The sequence below is a fragment of the Marmota flaviventris genome, chromosome 2, assembly GCF_047511675.1.
Source record: "Marmota flaviventris isolate mMarFla1 chromosome 2, mMarFla1.hap1, whole genome shotgun sequence".
Lineage (NCBI taxonomy): Eukaryota > Metazoa > Chordata > Mammalia > Rodentia > Sciuridae > Marmota > Marmota flaviventris.
The window spans coordinates 151,230,666-151,253,367 of NC_092499.1; the positions used below are offsets into that span (position 1 = coordinate 151,230,666).

Consider the following 22,702-nt stretch of genomic DNA (forward strand, 5'->3'; position numbering starts at 1 on the left):
CACTAGGTTCGATCCTTGGCACCACATAATGAATAAATAAATGAAATAGAGATATTGTGTCCATCTATAACTTAAAATATTTTTTAAAAGCATTTGAAGGAGTTCTATATAAATGTTTTATATTGCTATGGCTTGAATATTTATGTCCCCCAAATTCACATCTTGACCCCCAAAGTGATAGTATTAGAAGGTAGTGTCTTTTGGGAGGTAACTGGGGCATACAGGCAGAGCCCTCATGGATGAGATTAGTGCCATTATAAAAGAGGCCCCAGAGAGCTTTCTTACCTCCTTTGCCATGTAAGCACAGAACAAGAGGCATCATCTGTGAGAAAGTTGGCCCTTACCAGATACCAAATCTGCCAGGACCTTGATCTTGGACTTCTCCACCTCCAGAACTATAAGAGAAAAATTTCTGTTGTTTATAAACCACCTAGTCTGTGGTATTTTGTTATACAGTCTGAATGGACTAAGAAATTAGTAACAGAAGTGAAGTCACTGCTATATGCCCCATGTGTCACATAACAAGGGGATATATCTGAGAAATGTGTGCTTAGGCAACATTGTACAAACATTACAGAGTGCACTTACACAATCTTAGATGGTAGGTCAATTATTTGAAATGGCTTCCTGATGCAATCAAGAGACACAGTAAACACAAGATGTAGGAGGCTGCTTCTGTACAGTTTTCCAGTAAACTTTTTATATCAATAAAATAAGAGTACATTCTAAAATAGGCAAAAGTATGGCATAGTAAATACATAAACCAGTAGCACCATGGTTTCTTATCAGGAACTGTGTACTATATATAATTATATGTTTATACTTTCATGTGACTGACAGCACTGTAGGTTTGTTGCCAGAATCACCACAAACTCTTGAGTAAAGCCTTGTTATGATGTTACAACAGCTGCAACATCACTAGGCAATAGGGATTTTTCAGCTGCATTATAATCCTGTGGTCCATCATAGACTGAAACATCATTACTTGGCACATAACTGTACCTAAAATGGTAGAAACTACTTTGGAGTTGGGCAATGGGTAGAGGTCAAAAGATGTTTTGAGGTGCAAACTAGAAAAGGCCCACATTGCTGTTAATGTATGTAAAGGTCGAGGATGGTGAGGGCTTAAAAAGGGAAGAAAAGAAAATCTCTGTCTTAGAGAATACCCACGTGGTCAAGATCAGGATGAAATCTGGACTACTGAGGTCTCATAGGAGAAAGAAGAACATGTTTTTGGAAACCAGAGAAAAGGTGATTTTTATTATAAAGTGGCAAAGAACTTGGCTGAATTATGTTTGTTGTGGTGTTTTGTTTGTGAGCAATGATAGATTCAGCAAAGCAAATTTCTCAGCAAAGTATTGAAGGTGCAGCTTGACTTCTCTTAAATGTGTATAGTAAAATGTGAGAAGAGAGCAATGATTTAAAGATAGAATTTTTAATTCAAAGGGAAGTAGACTTTAAATATTTGGAAAATTCTCAGTATGTTTGTATTGAGAAGCATGTTCAGGAGAGAACACCAGGAGTTCTTGGTGGTACTGCCTCAAGGCTCTGCTCCCCACATTCCAGGGCAGGTCTTTTGGCAATCCCAGTTCAACCTCAGTAGGCCCACATGTGGTACTAGCCACCCCTCCAGAGGTCAGAGTGGTAAACCTTGGCGGCATTCAGGCAGTGCCATCTCTACAGGCCTCAGGAGTACACGGGCTTCAGGAATGCTGCCCCCTCTGCCTAGATTTCTGTGGATGAAGTAGCCAGGAGCTTGGGTCGGGGACCTCGGCAAAGAGAGGCTGCCACAAAGGCAGGCCACTACAGAGTCCCTACTAGGGTTTCCCTGTCACCTGAGACCAGTAGAGCCACAGTGTGTGATTCTAGCCTGGGAGAGCTGCAGGCACCAACTACCATAGCTGGGCTCTGGGCTGTGCTTGGCAGAGCCGTGGGGCTTGGCTGCCCAGAGCTCATCCAGGTTAGGTATCTTGATATAGCTGCCTAAACAGACTAAGACAGTCATGTTCACATTCTTTTATGCATATACTTTTACAAAATTTGAATATTTTCTAATAATTGCCTCTCAGGTATATGTAATGGTACACATCCTGCAATGCATCTCCCTTAAGTGACTTCATTTCTCTTTATTTGTCCCCAGACACATAGTTAATGAAATCACCAGTAAAAATAAGATATCATAGATGGATTTTTTTTCTCCTTTTTTGCAAATATCTTTTTATATATATAGTTAGTTAGTTAGTTGTTGAAGGGCCTTTATTTTATTTGCTTATTTATATGTGGTGCTGAGAATCGAACCCAGTGCCTCACATATATGAGGCAAGCACTCAACCAGTAAGCTACAACTCCAGTCCCAGCAAATATCTTCCTGTTACATAAATGTTCACTCAAAGTATCTGATTAAAACAAGAATATGGATGGGGCAGCAAAGGGCGGACTTGATCACTGGTCAGCACCTTCTTCTACCAGGGAACAAGTAAGTGTAAACCTGTGGCTGTGGCAGCTTTGGTTTTTACAGTACATGCTACAAGATGGGAAGAATATAAACATGAAATATTGTTCAGATAATTCTTTTTATTCAGTGTTTCATATTTTACCTTTTTTCTGTCAAGAAAAGATGATGACCCAAGAGAATCTAAGTCAAGAGTTTCTGATTTTAGGACTGGGGATATAGATCAGTGGTAGAAAGCTTGCCAACCAATGTGCAAGGCCCTAGGTTTTATTCCTAGCAAAACACACACACACACACACACACACACACACACACACACATACACACACACAGAATAAAAGAATTCAGAATTTGAGTTGAGGGGACTACATAAATCTGGTTACTCCTTCTGGAGGTTTTCCTAAAATGACACCAGACATTGTATTCTAGGCTTTTCCTACCTGTTGACATTTAGTCCTGTCAATCTGGAAGGCCAACTGCAGGCCAGAGAGGATTTGGGGCGTGGTGGGTGGAGGAAGTGGGATTTGAACTCTGGGATTCTCGTGTGCACAGTGCCACAAGAAGCACCTTGGGAAACAGTATGCCTTTAGGATGATGCTCGTCTTGACCAATGCATCTGATGTGGAGGAGAGCTTTGACTGGGTACTGAGGCTCCCTCATTCCCCTTTGTACCTCTGTGCAGGATACACCTTGAACTGGGCTTTCAAGTGAGGCTTCAGTGGAGATCTCTAGAACAAGGAGACATTTCCCTGACAGGGCTGCCACTTGTTATTAGCTTTTGTATTCCTCTGTGGATTTGACTTTCTAGGGATTCTGTTCTTTTGACAGTAGATGAGGGAATAGTGATACAGGATTATCTTTCCTCCTATAGCAACTTTATACAGATTTACTGTCATACCAGCCCCTCCAAGAAGGACTAAGGAGTGCTTAATCATTTTCCAACACATTTTGTATTGAACATACTATACATATATTATTCCTTTCACAACTGAACATTTGTCTAACAGTCTGCCCTAGAATTTTGTTAGGGATCGATGCCATATTTGCCAAGTTTGTAGTTTCCAGAATCTTATTCTTTGCTCTTTTCTGAAAACTGAGAAAACATTCCCTGGCTTCCATTTCCTGACAGCTGTCCATTTTTCTTCCTTAGAAAACCACTCTAACAATGGTGCCATTGCAGTGGGAGAAATTCGTGAGGGCCTTGTAGTTGTTTTGAAGGCCCTTGCCATCTCCAGCCTTGTTTAAAGATAATACTTATTGCAAGAAGAATTAAGCAAAGTACTGAAGCACCTCTGCTTCTGTTCCCTTCTGATGGCCTTTCTCTCTTTATTTCTCTCTTGAATTCAAGTGGCTTATGACAGTCATTTTATTTTAAATCTCATTTTCCTGGCAGTGAGACCTGTTCCTCCCCACCCCAGCCCAGTTTTGTTGGACTTTTACCTTTGACATGGTAGACTCAGGGTGGATGGTCACTCTGGCCTTCTGTGGACCTTTTGTTCTGCTGAAGAGGGCATGACACTGAGGGTCCAAACTGGATCTGAGAGAGAAGAAAGGAGACATGGTTACACTGGCAGGAAAGAGAATGTTTGAGCAGGAAAAAGTAGGTATCTAATGGAAGAGATTAAAATTGTTTTGCTGTGTGGTACATGGGGAAAAGTACCAAATCAGTAACCGTTTTTCCATGAAATCTTAGGGACAACTGTGACTGGGAATGCCTTGTAGCACCGGATCTCTTCTGGGAGGATGGGATGAAGAAGTGCCATCTCTAAGTGAGAGAGAGGGCCGTAGAGAGGCTGGGGCCTGCCTTGCCAACCACTTCTGTTTCCTGTGGGTGTGGCTGTATAGTAGAGCCCAGTTTACTTCTTTCTCTGGCTGTGGAAGTGACTAAATGGTAGACAGTAATGTCCAAGAGGGGATACCACCCTTCCAAAGAACTGCTGTTATTATTGGTGTTTAAAAACATTCAGCTCATTTCCTTTTTTAGTTTAGAAAACTTGTTTTTCCCTTAATGGTTCTAATTATTTTTGTGTAAAATAAGACTGATCATTGGATTCACTTTAATTGATTGAATTTTCCTTAAACATTTTAAACTACATTTATAGGTTTAATATATTTTATTTTTAAGCATTTAAGATGTCTGGGAGGCAAGCTTATAATCATAATAGGAAAAAAATGTCTCAAACCAAATCTGTTGAACTTACAGTAATCAACTGAACTTGAACATAGCAGTATTATTTACAAACAATAAATTTCCAATGCATCATTTAACTTACTGATGACTAAACCATTATAACAGATTCTCTGCATTATTACAAACACTTTAAATGACAGTAACCCAAAGATGTCTTGTACTTGACACAAGCAATATGCATATGTGCTATGGGTTTGGTTTACTTTGGGGCCTGTCCTCTTTATCTTCCCAGGCTTGGTTACCTAACTAAAGAGATTTGCCACCTCTGTTCTTGGGGAGCTGGAGTTTGGCCTCTGGGCATTTTAAGAGTAAAGCATCAGATTAGATCCAGTCCACATCCTGCCTCCTCTCTGGCTTTTGTGCATGTCTATTGTACTCCCAGAGCTTTTTGCCCCACTCCACAGTCCTGCTGACCACATGCCATTGCATCCTGCATTCCTCTCATACTTCTGTCAGGGTGTGAGGCCACGTGCTGTTGTCATTCTAATGACCAGAGTGAAAAGCCCTGAAAGTTCCCCTGGGTTCTGTGGACACTGTCAGGGAATTATGTAGAGAGAAAATGCAGTGTTAGGGTGTATGTGGAAGGTAGAAACGTTGAAGTGCTTTTATCCAGAATATCTGTGCTGTGCTTTCCCAGCTTAGGAAACTACATTATTATATTTGCATTTAAAATAGTGCCCTGCAATGTTTAAAATATGAGACTTTTTAATATACACTTAATTCATAACTGTTTCTCTTATGACTTTATTTTGTTGAAAAAGATATTAAGATGCTCTGGGAATTATAATATTACACTATAAAATGAGTGTTAATACTATATTATTGATTTTGGGTCTTAGGCCCTATTAAAAAAAAAACAAATTGAAAGCATTACACAGTGGTGTATACATATGTTTGTGTATGTATATATGGGGGCGGAAACATGTATATCCAGTCACATATATATTTCTGTATATGCCAGATGTGGTGATACAAGCCTATAATTCCAGCAACTTGGGAGGGTGAGGCAGGAGAAACACAAATTCAAGTTTAGCTTCAGCAACTTAAGAGAGATCAAGTCTCAAAATAAAAACAACTGGGAGTGTAGCTTAGTCGTAGAGGCCCCCTGGGTTTAATCCCCAGTATAAAAAAAATTAAAAATTACAAGTGTTTTTAAGCATTATTACACACTTTTTAAAACTTTATTTAAAAATTCTACATAGTTTACTTAAATGTTCTTTAATGCACTTTAGATTACTTTTCAAACTCTGATAAACACGTTTGTGCAGAGTATTTATTATATGTGATTATTTCCACAAGTGGAATCAGTGGGTCATTGATACAGATATATTTAAGGGTCCAGTTACATATATTGCCAAGTTGTCTTACCAAAAGTTTGTCTTAGTTTACTGAGCTATGTACTAGAGCTGTTTACTAGAAAGCTATTTGCTCTTGGATTAACATTTTTACTACAAATATTTTTTTCCAGTTCAATATTCGCCCATAAATTTATTTTTATAATCAAAATAAAAATAGTAGTTTATAATTTCTAGATGAATTTGTGATTTGTCTTAATAAAAATTTTATTCAAGTCTTAAATTCATGTAGAATTTATTTCAGTATAAGTGCTTGGGTGAGACAGCTCTGATTTAAAAAGAAAAATAATCAGAATTGCTACTTAGTTGACACCATCCTCTTTATTTGATTGATTTGCGGTATTTTCTTATAATGTATAGGTTTTATTTCTGGGTTATCTACTCTGACCCATCCTTCTGCTTGTCTTTCTACCTGTGCCATATTGCTTAAAAGATGTAAAATCTTTAGTACTCTTCTGCAAAATTTTTTTTGTTGTCGTTATTGCCTGTTTGCTTTTTCAGATGAACTTTGGAAATTTTATGTTGAATCTGCAAATTATTTTGAGGAAAAAAATGTCCTTTTAAAATTTCTTAGTCTTTACAACCAAACACATGGCATGGTCTATGCATCTACTCATATCTTGTTTTTTTATAGTTATCACAAGATTTTTAAAATTTTTCAGTTTTCTTTAAATAGGTCACACAGACTACTGCCTTGTGAGCACAAGGCAAAGTTATTTTTTCTTATTATACTTATTTTTAATTTGTTTTTTAGTTGTAGTTGGACACAATGCCTTTATTTTATTTATTTATTTTTATGTGGTGCTGAGGATCGAACCCAGGGTCTTGCACATGCTAGGCGAGCACAACCCCAGCCCTTATTATGGTTATCTTTAGTTGCTTTATAGTTTGTGTTTTTAATCTGTTTTTTCTCAGCATGTTTCTAGATTGGTGAGACTTGGTATTTAGAATTTGTGTATCTTGAATTCACTACTTTTAAGTCAAATATAATGGTTTTCCCATGATATCTAGAAACATATCATTCAGAAAGAAAATATTTTTTGTCATCCTTTTAAAAATTATCTTGTTTTTTGTCTCATGTTTTTTTAACATTGACCTGAATCCTGAAAAAACTTTTAAAGAATTTTTTAAAACTTAAAATTATAAAAGAAAAATTTAACAACTAGTAGTGATAATGGCATGGTATGCTTTTAAAAGAAATACTAAGGACTGTGGATGTAGCTTACTGGTACAGCACTTGCCTAGCAAGTGCAGGATTCTGGGTCCAATCCCCAGCACCATAAATGAATAAACGAAAGTAAAAAAACAAAACAAAGGAAATACTAAGTTTTGCAGACGGTTCTATAGCACCATAAACAACATGTTTAGCATGACATGATTTTCCTGTGCTGCAGATGTTTACATTTATTTATGGTATTTTTAAATTGGCCCCTTCTCCAGTTTGGTTCTGTTAGCTCAAGAACAGGCACAGCCTGGATTACACATGATGAGGGGTTTTCAAATCCAGTGGAACTTTACGCCTGTTTCCAAGTCTTGAGAACCTCTGAGTGTTTATTCTCTTTTCCCTTCTCTTCTCACACCCCCTTCCTCTTTTTTTTTTTTTTTCAATCTTCAAGCTGTGGCTTATAGGTCTTAGCCTGCAGTAGCTTATAAGTACCACAGCTGGGGCCATATGATGCCATTTTTATTAGTATAAGGCAAAGTTATTTTTTTAAAATAGGTAAAACATCATGTGTTTTCATAATTTGAATTTATTCTATTCAAAGAATGGTTCTTCATTGAAATAGTGGTTTTCCTAGTTTGCCTAAAATGCTTCTTTTTAAAAATATTCTTGGATGCCAACATCAAAGGTTGACAATTCTAGGTCAGTTCTCTTTCCTTTCTCCTGCTTCCTTTTTAAACTTACTGAACCATGGCAGAAAAGAAAAGCTGATTGTTGATCAGTTTGTTTGTTTCTTAAAGCTTACAAACACTGAGCAGTTATCTGACAGCTGTACTGGCCTGGAGGAATTTTACCCGTGGTGCATAGGAAAGGGACACAGGGCCAGGGAAAATAACTTCACAGCCTGAGGCCCCTCCCACAGCCCTCTGAAGTGCTGCTTTGGGTTTCCCCTTCCTGTCTCACATGCTATCTCAGCCAGTCCCCTTACCAGGGAAGCTTTGTAGTGGAGGAACACCGGCTTGCGCACAGGGTATCTAGGCCCTAGCCTGGAAGCTGCCTCTCACTTTCTGACCTCAGGAAGGCTGCCAATCTCCTCTGAGCCTTGGTTCCCATGTGGGAAAGGAGAGCCTGTAAAGTGTTGGTGAGTGTGGGGATTCTCTCACAAGTGGTGGGAAGAAGATAAGATCCAGGTAGACAGCAGAACTGAACAGGGAGGGTAGGGGTGAGGAAAAGCAGAGTTGGAGATGCCATGCCTAGAACGAGGACCCTGTTTTCTTTTACCTCTCCTTTTCCATTCATGTTGAACACTTGTGCACAAAGAAGTACCTTTCAAGCTGCAGCCTGCACCATTTTCACTGGGTAGTGAATGAGAGTAGTAAGGTGTGCTTTCTCTGCTGCCCATGGCTGCTACAAGCCCAGCCCTCCTACCAGAAGTGGCCTCTCCTCTGTGAAATCTGTATTCATCATCTGAACCTGAACCTGAGGTGAGGACTGCTACTTACAACTCTCTGACCCCTTCAGTTAACTGGTTAACTCTTGTGGTGTTCATTGCAGGCAACTGTAATTGTACCTCCTGGTACACACCTCTTCTTTGTTCAGTTGCACACTTAGCCCCCACCTTCTGATGCATAATAGTGAAGGCTTATGCAGTACAAGCCATTCAAGACAGATTTGTGGGATAAAAGAAAGAATGAGAAAGGTCTAAGATATTATTATAAGATAGTTATCGAACTTAAAATGTCCATTCTGTCCCTGGGGTATATTCAGTAGTAGAGCATGCATAAGGCCTTGGGTTCAATCCTCAGCACCCACTAAATTAATAAATAAATAATGTTCATCCTGCTTTTCTGCAATTTAGTATTTAGCAAATGTTTTATTACAGAGAAGTAGTGTGGTATTTGATCATTGGATTAAGTTTGCCCATATCTGCCATTCTGATCTTGGACAAACTGGGTTAGAATTTCTGCATATGAAAATGGAAGAGAAAGGATAACAAGGGTTTTCAAAATTTAGTTAACACAAGAATGAAATAAGTGCCTATTAAAACTATAGGTGTCTAGGCTCTGCCTTCTAAGATTCACTGGGCCTGAAGGAAGAGGCAGAGCTGGGGGGGGGGGAGCCTGTAAGTTAATGCACCCCCATACCTCCTGCTGATCCTCAGACAGGTGGTCCAGGGAGCATCTGCTGAGAACCTTTGAAGAAGATAATGTCTAAGGCTTCTCCAGTTTTCTTTTATAAGGATACTTTATAACATCAGAGACATCTGTTTGTATAGTTATTTTCTTTCAAAAGATGTTTAGGCCAGCTCAGTGGCACATTTCTGTAAGTCTAGTGGCCTGGGAGGCTGAGGCAAGTGGATTGCAAGTTCAAGGGCAGCTTCAACAATTTAGCAAGGCCTTAAGCAACTCAGTGAGACCCTATCTGTACATAAAATATAAAAAAGGGCTGGGGGTGTGGCTCAGGGGTTAAGCACACCTGGGTTCAATCCCTGATACAAAAAAAGAAAAAAGTTTAGTCCCTGCTTACCATTGTGAGTTCATTGCGGCAAGTACAAATTAGCGTGTGCTACATAAAATAGTAGAAAAAGGTGTGTTTTCAAATTATTAATATGTATTATTATTATTATTATTAGTGCTGAGATGGAACCCAGGGCCTCCAGCAGTCTAGGCAAGTGCTCTACCACTGGGCCATATCCCCAGCCCAAATTCTCTTAAAGGAGAAAAAAGTTACTAGGATTCCCTTGTTTTAGTAGGTATACTTAGTAGAAACATTTAATTTAGTAAATCCCAAATTAAATTTCCTTGGCAACAGTTGTTTAACAGTACAGTGTTTAGCTGAAAACCTTTTTCTAAGAATGTTTACCTTTGAAGAGTTACATATTTATCATACCTATTCACTTTATTAATAGCACCATAGAATGGATCATCCCCTTCAAATACATGAGTGACACATTGTCAAGCTCTATGTATGATTTGTCCATTCCTTTATGAACTTAAGCTGTAAATGTGTTATTAATAAAATATATCCACAGATTCTAAAAGATTTATAAAAATGTTATCATTCATTGACATGGAATTCTTTTATGACTAGAGGGTCTTCTCCTTCCCCTTCTCCATCTCCTCCTCGTCCTGCCCCACCTTGCTCTTCCTTTATCTTCTTCACTAAAAATAAGTCCCATTCTCATAGTTAAAGCCAGAAATGAAAAAGGAAACACTTCAACACCTCTTTTTCTTCTTTGCCATTCCGTCCTTCCATTCGGAGGCCTTTAATATAATAAATGATCCCAGGGAGAAAAGGAAAAAGGAATGCACACCGTTTCACTACTTAAAGTGTGTGTGTGTGTGTGTGTGTATGTGTGTAAGTAGTGGGGTGATGGTTGCTGCAAGAAATGTATGAGGTTATATTAATTTATCTTATAATTTTATGTCCTAGTCACAATACGAAGTTAAAAAATTTCATCTCGGATTGAAGAGTAAATATAGGTTACTCAAGCAAGTATGAACAACTCAATGAGAAAAGAACACATTGTTCCCTGAATTTCCTGAGCATTCTGCGCGGTGCAGTCATCAAATTGTCTCTAAAGATCCTCAGTTGCAAGCTTCCCACGCCAGCAGGAAATGGACCCAGCCTTGCATTTAAATCCCAAGGCAAGCCTAGAGTTTGGAAGAAATCTTCTTACTTTGGTAGATCCCAAATTAAATTTCCTTGGCAATAGTTGGAAGAAGCAGACAGATTTTCATTAGGCTTCAGGTTATACAAAATCAATCAGAGGTCGCTGTGTTTTCGCAGGGAAAGATTATTCAAGGTTCTTTTCTGGCAGGAACAATTGTCCTCTAGAGTAAGTAAAGGCACTTTTACCCTCTGCTAATTAGATCCTTTCTTTCAAACAACCCTTTTCAAGAGTTTAAGTGCTGTAGACATTTTTGTACTCCCTCAATGTAAGAGTCCTAGAAATGGCAAAATTGAAAGGGGCAACGGGGAGGGGAAAAATGACACATTGAAGGCACAGATGAAAGCCTCACCAAGGCTAAAGAAAGATGTGGTTAATGGGTGAAATCTTGGGTCTATTTAGCTTTTTCTGTTTGCTCTCTAAATCACCCTCCACCAAATTAATCAAACCATTTTTTAAAAAAATAATAAAACCCTTATTATTAAACCTGCAGGTTACTTCCAACTGAATTGGACCAATGACTCTTAATATAAGGAGGGTAAATAGAGAGGGACCTTCTCTGTTGCACAGGTATGTGCAGTTGCTTGTTCATTGTGCCCAGCACATTTATTTAATGCAGCCACCTAAGTCAATTAGGGATTTTGTACTTAAACCAAGTTACAAATTGAATTTTGGTCCTGTTCCCTCTTATTGTGCATGATATCATGTGCCTCCTGGTCATTTTGTGGCCCATTTTCTGCAGTCTATTAAATGATTTGTTTATATAGTCATTTAGAATGAAAGTCACAAAATCATTTTTAGAAAGGTTATTAGTGCCTCTAAAATCTCCAAGTGTTGCCAGAAATTCCTCAGTTGTGGACATTTGCAATGAGGGCATGAGAGTCATTTCATATTTGAAGTATAGCTTTGAGCCTACTCATATCTCTTCCCCGCCTCCCCAAAATCAAAATACAAACACATACAAGCAAAAAGCATATGAGAAAACAAAATAAAATTCTGCCATGTCTTTGCTGGAGGGATAACTGTGCTAACAGAGGGCTCCCATGGAATCGTCAGTTAGTGTACTTGGGGAATTTAAGGTTAGCTTGAGTGGATATGAGGATGGAGTTAAGTAATATTGACTTCTTAGCATCCAGCATAACTAATCATTCATTTGAAATTATGTTTGATGATGCCCTCGAGTAAATATTATAAAGTATCAGAGAAATAAAAATTTAAAACTTTGACACCAGCTTAAGAGTGCTGAACTCAATCATTACCCAAAATAAATAAGTATAAAATGCTGACCCTCAATAATCTTAGTTAGATCTGTGAGACTTTGTTAGCAAACCAACATCTTTAAATGCTTTGCTTTTTCTGGCACAGAAATATTTTAGGACTGATGTACATAGGTAGTGTTAGGAAATAGATCACTGTTAAAAAAAATTGTCATAGTTTAAATTGTCCAGAGACCCTTTTTAAAGTTTCATTTTCCTAATTATCTGGGAATTATGATGAATATCCATCCACACAGCTTTCTGACTAGAGGGGAAATGTATTGATCCATTGAATAGATCAAACTTGAATCTACTGATAAATAGATGAGGGACATTAATTGAATTAAGTCTTTATTTATTTATTTATTTGTTTGTTTGTTTGTTTGCAGTGCTTAAGATCTTAGTGCTCTACCCCTGCGCTGCATCCCCAACCCTTGGATAGTCTTAATGGATATTTTACTTTCTCTTTCAGTTAATGTAATTCATTGGTAGACGTAGAGAACCAGGCATAGAGAGTCAATTATTTGCCTAAGGTTAAACAATGAGACTCAGGTAATGAGGCTCTAAGCTTCACGTCCTATGTACCACACTGGACTGCCTGTCTCCAAAGAATGCACCAACAAGCAGGGAAACAATGAAAAGAGTTGAAAGCCAACCTACAGAATGGGAGAACATATTTGCAAAGTGTATATCTAATGAGGTTAATTTCTAAAATAAGTCAAGAGCTTCTACAACTCAATAGCCAAAATACCAATAACCTGTTTAAAACATGGGCAATGAATATGAACAGACATTTCTCCAAAGAAGACATACAAGTGGCCAAATGGTGTAAGAAAGATGCTCAATGTCATTAATTATCTGGGAAATGCAAATCAAAACCACAGTGAGATATCATGTCGTACCTGTCAGGATGGATATTATCAAAGAAAGTTTTGGTGAGGATGTAGAGAAATGGGAATTCTTGTATGCAGTTGATGGAAATGTAAAATGGTGTTGCATTTTGGAAAACAATAAGCAAGTTTCTCAAAAAATTAAAAAATGATCCAGCAATTTCACTTCTGGTTCTGTATCCAGAAGAATTGAAATCAGGGTCTTAAAGAGATGTCTGTGCTCTCATGTTTACTATAGTATTATTCATGATAGCCAAGATGTGGAATCAAACAACATATCCCTCAACAGATGGATAGATAAAGAAAATGTGTTATGTACACACAATGGAATATTATTCAGTTTAAAAAAGACCTGCCATTTGCAACATGAACCTGGAGAGTATTATGTTAAGTGAAATAAGCTAGACAGAGAAGGACAAACATTGCATGATTCTGCTTTTATAAGACATCTGTAGTACTAAACACATAGAAGGAAAGAATATAGTAACAGTTGCCTGAGACTGGGGTGCAGAAAATGGAGAGGTGTTTATCAGTGGGTGTAAAGTTTCAGTTCTGCAAGATAAGTAAGTTCTAGAGATCTGCTGAATAGCATAGTGCCTGTCATTAACAATACAGTATTTTTCTCTTCAGAGTTTTTTTTTTAACTTTTTTTTTTAGTTGTAGATGAACACAATATCTTTAGTTATTTATTTATTTTTATGTGGTGTACCACTGAGCCTCAACCCAGCCCTGTTCTCTTCAAAGTTTAAGGATAGGTCCTAAATGTTCTTACATGCATGCATGGATACACACGTGTGTGCACGTGCACGCACGCGCACGCGCGCGCGCACACACACACACACACCCCAAAATCAAAACAAAACAAAAACACACAAGACAGCTTTGAGTGGTGTTGGATGTATCTAGAGTCCTGTGCAGTTCTTTGTCTATTCGTTATACCTTGATAAAGCTGTTTAAAGAAGAAAGAAAAACAAACATACACACACACACACACACACACACACACACACACACACACACACCAGATCATGGACAAGGATGTTTTACAGCTTTGTTTTTAGATACAAAAAAACCCTGACAGTACATTCACATAGAAATCATGGAAAAAATTGTTGAAAACAATTGCACAAAGAAAAAAAAATTAAAGATACAGTAGAATAGAAAATCAGTAAGTAAACTTTTGTAATTAACTTCATACTAATGAGAAATAGTTTTGTTGCTTTTGTGTTTATTGTAGTGCTGGGGATCAAATCCAGGGCGAACTTTCCCACCAAGCTATGCCCCCCCATCCAGCCAGTAGGAATACTTTTTTTATTTAAGGTAATATTCAGCATATTTCAAAGCAGCTAGCATGATTAAAATATTCTTTCTTGTCATTCTGATATACTGACTTGATATAAGAAATTTGCCCAAATCTCATGCAGAAGAGTGCATTCCTGATGTCATGATTCTGTCACTGCACTACCTGGGTCAGTGGAGTGTGATTGACACTGCTGATCACAGGGATGCTCTTGCTAGAGTAGACACTTCCTAGAATACTCAGATTTAGCTTTAAACCATTGTAAAAGTTAACCTGATTAATCATGAACATAGACTTAGAAATGTAAATTTAAAAATATTCAAAAAGGGGGGAAAAAGGCTGATGGGGCTTGGGGCCCTCTGGTCTTGGCTCTGAGCAGGCTCCCGGGCAGTGAGCCCTAGAACTGACTGCAGGGAAGAAGACAAGCTTGTCTTCTGGCGTTGAAAATCAGCCAAGGGGGAGCAGGCAAAGAAGGTCATAGGTCTCTTCCCAGACCTAAGACTACTGCATGTTGCTTTCATTAGATGTTTCTTCACTGAAATGATGATTGACATTCTTTTCATCCAATTTTATATGCTTGTACACGAATGTAGGTAGGAAGAGGGGCATGGAGAAGACATGACATTAATTAGCGTGCAGGTCATCTTCTGTATTCCTTCCAGGTCAGGCCCTCCTCCCATACCAGCTTCTTGTTGGTCCCAACAGAATGAGGATATTATAGAAGCCAATGTGGAAGCAGATGCGTATACAAGGGAAGTCATTTTTCATGTCAGCTGTTTACATGCAGGATTGGAAAATTATACAATGCCCTGGAACTCTAAAATTATAGGAACACCTTTCAAAGAATGTTTCTAGAGTCTTCCTTTTTTTCCCCCTGCAGATTTCTATTCTAAGAACAGATTGTTGTCATATACTAAACTGTGCCTTGTCTTTCTAAAATAAGATTCTATCAGAATGATCTGACTTTTAAAACTGAAGTGTTTATTTGCAAACGTATCAGCTTCTTTCCAGGCATTCATAATGGCTCTAGGGAAAGTACAAAGGCTGCCCCTGGAGAGCAAGTCAATTTATAGTCACTTGATTAGTCACAATGAACCAGTTTTTGAGACATAATACGTTGCTCCCTGCACAGTGGTGCATGCCTGTAATGCCAGCAATCTGGGCGACTGAGGTAGGAGGATTGCAAGTTTCAGGATAGTAGCAAGCACCTCAGCAACTTAGTGAGACTCTATCTCGAACTAAAAAAATTAAAAGGGCTGGGTGTGTAGCTCAGTGGTAAAAGCACCCCTGGGTTCAAGCCCCAGTCCAAACAAATAAACAACAATAACAACAAGCCCTATATGTCCCTTTTAGGGAAAATTGGCAAATTTCAATTAAAAAAAAAAAAGTCAAAGGAACCAAGAACAGTGATTGATGCCTAGAGCCCCAGCTCCTCAGGATGCTGAGGCAGGAGGATCCTTTGAGTTTAGAAGTTCAAGGCCAGCCTAGAGAACAAAGTACAAGACAACCCTATCTCCAAACAATTAAAAAAAAAAAAACCACAAAAAAAACACAAGTATTTATTGTCATTGTTTTAAATCTTCCATTTTATGTCTGGGGGTCAAATACTAAGGCAAATACGAAATCTTCTGCATCTGTTACTGCTTAACATGAAATTACAAGAATAGTGAATTTTTAAAAATATTTTTTAAGATTTTTTTTTTTTAGTTGTAGATGGAAACAATACCTTTATTTAATTTATTTATTTTTATGTGGTGCTGAGGCTCCAAGTGCCTCACCACTGAGCTACCAGAGAGATACAGTGAATTTTAATTAATGTAAGATCCTAAATCAGGGGCTGGGACTGTACTCAGTGGTAGAGCACTTGCCTAGCATGTGTAAGGCACTGGGTTCAATTATCAGCACCACATATATTAATTAATGGTCCATTGACAACTTAAAAAAAAATTTAAAAAGGTCCTAAATCAGTAAACATTAGGTGTTGAACACTCTTTTTTTCAGAGCAGTAGACTGGTATATTATACAGAAAATGTTGACAAAACTGAGGAGAAGAAGTATTGACCCCAGTTTAACCAAAATAATTTCTTCTGCATTCTGGTTACTCTAGGCTTCAGCTGTTCTCATAAATGTTTGTGTATTATATGTCCTGAAGAGATGGTGTTAAGCCATCACAGGAAAAGGTTTGGGACAATTTCAGGCTCCAGACAAGAATGTGCTGGGTCTTTAGGTTTGTACTCTGGGGCACTGACAGGTATTTGCCTCCAGGTTCTTTCAAGGAAAAGAGGGCTGCTGTATCCCAGGTAGTCTGTACTCATTGGAATAATCCCAGTTGTGTGTGCACTGGTGGATACTGCTCTATATGTATCCATCAGGAACGCAAATAGGGCAACTTTCTAAACTGTTCCAAGGGGTTGTCACCAGCCACACATGATGGAGGGTCACTTGAAATGTGAAATGTGTATCTGAGGTATAGAGTTTTGACTTCAGTAACGGGTACATTTGGTCGTTGGAAATACCACCCCACCAAGAAGATGATGACACTTTCCTGCTAAGATTGGGAAGAGGACCAAAACCCACATTCTGCCTTTGGGGGATCATTTATGGCATGTCAAGGAGAAGTTAGTTCTCAAAAGTTGCAAAACTGTTAGCTTTAGGAATTCATGTAGCAGGTAGAAAAGAGAACTCAAAGGAGTTGAAGATAATAAACCCAGGTGTCATTTTCCACAGAAGCAAAGTAGTTCAGCAGAACAAAGTCTGTTGAACAAAAGCAAGGTCAAAATTTCTTTTTAAAAGCCCCTTAGAAATGTGGTGTATATAGAATTTACAATGGCAATTTACTCAACCATAAAGAAGAATGAAATAATCGCATTTGCTCATAGATGAATGGAAATGGAGAAATCATACTAAGTCAAATAAGCCAGAGTCAGAAAATCAAGGGTCATATGTAGAAGCTAAAGCAAAATAAGGGAAAGAAGGCAGTTTGTGTGTATGTGTGTGTGTGTGTGGGGGGGGATCAGATCATAAATTATAGAGAAGATCAGTGAAGTAGAAGGTAGAGAAAAAGAAGGAGGTAGGGAGGGAGGAGGGTAAAGGGGAGCAAATACATAATTAACAAAATCATGTTATACACATATAAAATGCACCAAAGGGATTTCACCTTTATGTATATATAGAACAATCAAAAATAAATGAAAAAAGAAGTGAAAGAAAGATCAATAAAGTAGAGGAAGGAGAATAGGGGGAGGGATGAGGGGAGGAAAAAACTAGGAGGGGTGCTAGATGGAGTTTGAAATCAAATTCCTTGCACATATGATTCTGTCAAAGTGAACCCAACTACTATATGTAACTATAGTGCTCTAATTTAAACAAAGAAAGAAAGAGCCTCTTAGGCAGGCTTCCTTCCCGCTGGTCTGCAGATGGTCACAGTGCCTCACAGGGCTGCACATTTCATAGGACAAAGTCGAAGGCTTTGCTGGAAGTCCTAGTGAGTTGCCAGACTTGAACTGAACACTCCTTATGCACTTTCCATGTGATATTCGTCAATTATGTATAGATCACCTATATTAATGTTTATAATACATTGTCACAGTTGTGCATTAAGTTGTGGTATTTTAACACTGTTTTCCATTAAATAGGGAATAAGATCTTTTTGTCCCAAAAGCTCATAGCCAAGTTGCAAACAAAAATTTAAAAAATTCTACATTTGTTTAAAGTGATGTTTTTTGCTCAATTTAGAGAATTTCATTAGCATGGATTTTGATGGACTAAACAACTCTTTGTTCATTGTATTACCCTTTTATCAGCTCAGAGATCATAGACAACAACTTGCTGAGGTTTCTTCTATTTCATAATGGGGTGGATTCCTTTTTCAACCCGGGGCATTGTCTCTGACTGCTGTCCACTATAGGCCGGTCTCATGTGGTTGATGATGCCAATCCCAATCATGTCCTGCAACTGAGATGTGTTGTTTGTGAGGTTTGCCCTCCTTACTCGCTGCTGTGGGGGCCAGCTTCCAGTAAGCCCAGTGTCTGATTGACCCCGACAGTGCACAGTGGGTACTGTGCAGCACTCTGCACCCCTATCCTAACACTCCCTAGCTGTCGCCCTGCAGGCCCTTCTCTCCCCAGCACCCTTCCTTCCCTGCTGAGAGAGAAAGCCATGATGCAGCCTCAGGTTGCCCCAGAACTGACCCTGATTTTATTAATGTGACCACATTTCCCTTATTGTTATTTAGTGTGTTAGTGGTTATGGCCCTAAAAAGAACGTGGGACATCATCTCTGCCTAAAAATTAACTGTGTAACTGAGAAATTCCCCATGGGAGATACATTTGGGTGGGTGGTGGAAGAAGAAGAGGGGGTAGAAGAGAAGAAAACTACTTTCTTCCTGTCCCTTTGTTTTCTTTTAATTTAGATTTTTGAGCCTGTTGGGTCAGAGCTATGTCTTTTGCTGTACTTTGTGCAGTATCTAATATACTTCTTGTTCTCAGAAAAAGATTATATAGTGATGGTTTGTAATCATTTATGACAAAATGATTTCTAGATTTATCTGGAAGAGGAATACCTATTTGTATTGAAGTGATAAGGAAAGAGGGTATATCCTAAGTATTTCCCAGGCCAAAAAACCCCAAATCTTGTCTAAGCAAGTGTCATGTACTTATCCCCTAGCCCAAAGAAAAGGACAGTCCACACTTGAAAATTTTATTAAAACCAGAAACTAAAGAAAGGTATCGAGCATAGTGAAAATTGCCTTGGTAGTAAGAGAACAGTTCCTTGGGGCTGCAGGAGTGTCTTCTCCCCAAATGTGTTTCTAGTACCTGGGATAGGTTTGGTTGCAGGGGATGTCACCTTTGAGTTTGGGGACAACTAATAATCCAAAATTAATATTTTTAAAAGAACTCCCTCATAGGTATTAGTGTATTTGGCAAGATACAGGCAGTGGAGTGGTCTATTTAATAAGAAATTCTTTTGCCAAAAAGACAGCAAAAGAAATGCTGAGAGCTGCTGGAAGCTCTGATCTCTTGCAGGACACAACGTGCCCTTTGCCTGCAGCAGGTCCTCATGCAAGCACTTGCTGAAGGCATCCACTCTTCCTTGGCAGATTTCTTCTACCAGTTTGAGTCCCATTCATCCCACAAGGCCCACTTTAGACATAGCTTTGAGTCTCAAAAATGACTTTCTGTTGAAATGACTGATGTCCATCCCTGTGTCAGGTCTCAGAGGCAGGGACCTGGCCTCATTCCTCAGTGGAGGTAATGCCTGGCAGAGTGAACAGAGGACAGTTGAGTTCCCCTGGAAACTCAAGCAAGGGGACAGGCTACATGACCCTGGGTTGGTGAGTGGACCTTTTGGTGCTGTGGCTTCTCCAGGGTACAAAGGTCTAGGTGCAGGGTTGGGCTGAGGACTAGAGATTTGTATTCAGGGTCTCGTGCAAGCCTGCATGACATAGATGTTCATAGCATACTAGCTCCTAGTCCTGTTCTTTCTCTGTCATTTCAGGACTTTTATATAGAATTTGCACTATCACTGAGGATCATAGAGCCACTTTTTTCTTCCAGTTGAAGGTCTCAAAATTCCAAGTCACGAAGAGGTTAATTGTCTACAGGCCCTTGTTAGAGATGAGACACGGAGTATGGGGTGCAGTCTGTTGCAAACTACCAGCTTTCTCCAGTATCAGAAGTCTGTTTTTGTTATACTATCCTTGAACTGTGTTTTGTTTGTTTTTGAGTCTCTGTTCTTGTCTCTGCTTTCATCTTTGTTTTATATTTTTAAGTTTGAATTTGAGTCCAAGTCTCTTCATAATTATCTCTGATGGAAATACAATAAGACTTACATACATCTAGGGAGAGAATCAAAGGAGTTGCCACACAATCTAGTCTAGCAGAATTAAATCCACATTTGTAAATACCACTCTAACCCTAGCACATTCTAGAGTTTGTAAGAGAAATAACAGGGTTATGATTCAGATTGGAAATTAAATGTTATCACTGAATCCTCCAGCTGACCACCTCCTGGGCCCTCCTGTGGTCACCATTGTTTCCCCCCAGCCTATGAGGTTTCTTCTCCCACAGCCAACCCTGTCCCACCACCTGCCAGTCTTCCTTCCCACAGCTGGATGCTGTCTGCTCAGATGTAGAAGCACTTCTAAGGCCTTCCGTTTAAGAGCCCCCCTGATGGTTTTTTAATGTTTGTTGTTTACATCCCTCGTTTGTTACAGCAAGAAATCTATTTGGACACTTTCTTGAAGTTTGCCTAGCCAGTGGTTCAGTGATGTGCTGCTTTAAGAGAAACTTCGTGGATTGTTTATTATTAGCCCTCTTGGTTCTGTGAGTGGGCAATTCTCACCTGGGTTCTCTCATGAGGTTGCAGTCTGGGCTGGGCTCGTCATACACATGTTAGTGCTTCTACTGGTGTGGCTGGGCTGGCTGGAGGCTGTCTCCCAGGTAACCAGCATGCATGTCCTCATAAGAAGGCCTCTGGGGAAGTTGGGCTTCCACATAGCAAGCCTTCCAGAGGCTCAAATTGCAGGATAGGATGACGTACAATCAGGTCTTGGAAGTCCAACAGGTTAGCTTCTACTACTCAACAGAGAGGTATCGGTCACTAGGGCACAGGGGGATGGAGGCAACTGGGAGGAGGGGTGTCATTTTTGGACATTAGCTACCACAGCAGGAAATAACCACTACGCATTTTCACATGTTATAATGTTTTCTGCATTTTCACTATTTTCTACGTTTACTACAGTGTTCTCAACTTACCATTATTTTACTCTCACAATTTTTGTGGTCTCTCTCTTTGCTGATTTCCTGTTTTGCATACTTTTCTAGAACTGTGTGGGAAATATCCCAAAAGTTGGGTAAGTGAGCCTTGAGTGCTGACAGAGGCTTCTGTTACCAGCTCTAAATGAGTGTCCAGTGTCCTGTGCAGGGGAGTATCTTTCCTTTCCTTTGTCCAGTAAAAACATGGCAGAGTATCCAGAGCTTGCCTCTGGGAAATGCCTCCTCCCTGCTGCCCAGAGGAGGTTGCTGGAGGAGGGAAGCCTTCCCTGTTCTGAGACTGGCCCTAAGTTCCCTTGTGACCTTGGGCTGGTTATCACATATGCATGAACTCAATTTGCTCTTTGTCTGAATGTATGAGTCAATAAACTTGTTCATTTCACTAATTTCCCTTGTCCGTCCTTAGCCTTCTCCTTGCATCTGTCTTTCATTTAAAAGAGCTGTGTTCAGTTCTCATGCCTGTGCAGGTGACCAGCCCCTCCTCTGTTAGCAGGCTCTTGGGAACACAGGGCATTTTGCTGAGGCAGAATCACTAGCTTTCCTGAGGTCCCTGCGAGGGAACACTCTGACAGGAATTGATAAGGGCACATTATGTAAAATCTGGAGGGCAGGGCTTTCCCTTTTAGGTCAGCACTCAGCCGCAAGCTAAAAATGCTAATCAACAGAAGCATTTTCTGTGTTCATTCCAGAGACTTTCCCAGGGGCACAATAAATCTAGCCTGCATGTTTACAGGATCGTTGTTACTTAACAAGCTAGTCTCCCAAGCTTAGGAGTTTCTGGTTTCATCAAACCTAACCCAACCTGCTATATTCGTAAGATCCATTGTCTACTTGTATTGCTCTCCGCACTGTAAGATAATTTTGCATACTTAAAGTAATTTTTACACCCAAAACTAACCTTACATGAAGTAGAGGAATACTCAAAAGTTACATCTCTTTATCTCTGTCTCTTTTTTTCTTCTTCCAAACTTCCATCTCTGGGTCAGTTCAATCTCTAGTCTGCCCACTTGTACCCCCAGTTAGCTAGTTTACTCATTGACACATTCATTCACCGGTTCGTTCATCCATCCACTAAATGTTACTTTGAGTGATATGAATAATGTATGAAGAAGATGAAAGGATAGCATCCTGCCTTCAAGATGCTGGGAGTGTAGGAAGGAGGCAGACCCGTCAACAGGTAGTGTCAAGGCAGTGGGCTTAGGACTGCTGACCTGACTGAAAGGTTCCCCTTTGACTTGGCTTCCAAGGAATCATCAGTCACTCTAGCAAGCAGTATGAGCAGGACGTGGGTTGAACCCCGTCACAGTGTGAATAGTGAACTGTGGGTAACCCTGCTTTTTTCTGGAACCTTGACCTTTGAACAGAGCTTCTGATCTTGGGAGTATGGGCTAAATGCTCTCTGGCCCAGGGATGCTGAGATACATACTTTCTAGATTTCGATAAGCACAGCCAGATCCACCAGAAATGTCACATCTCATAGACACTCCCTTTAACAGTGTCTCAGAAAATGTTTTTCCCAGGCCCTCCCCAGAGTTTTGCCAGTGTGATGGGTAAAATACACAGTATCTCTCTGAATTAAGAAAGGCAGCCTTTTGTATCTATATTGCAGATATTTTCTTGTTTGATGTTGGAGTTTGTGTCCTGCATAGACTA

At 39.4% G+C, this 22,702-nt stretch overlaps 1 protein-coding gene across 8 annotated transcripts in view; it reads left to right on the top strand.

Annotated features, from left to right (window-relative positions):
- The window catches only part of Tjp1 (tight junction protein 1), a 228,627-nt gene that overhangs the window by 73,977 nt on the left and 131,948 nt on the right, over positions 1-22,702 (top strand). The window contains exon 1 of one of the 8 annotated variants that reach the window (XM_071608676.1): positions 8,191-8,301. The exons of the other annotated variants lie outside the window; for them this stretch is intronic. Coding sequence (XP_071464777.1) covers positions 8,272-8,301 — 30 coding nt within the window. The 5' untranslated portion in view covers positions 8,191-8,271. Of the gene's footprint in view, positions 1-8,190; positions 8,302-22,702 lie in introns of those variants that run through there. 8 annotated transcript variants of the gene reach the window in all.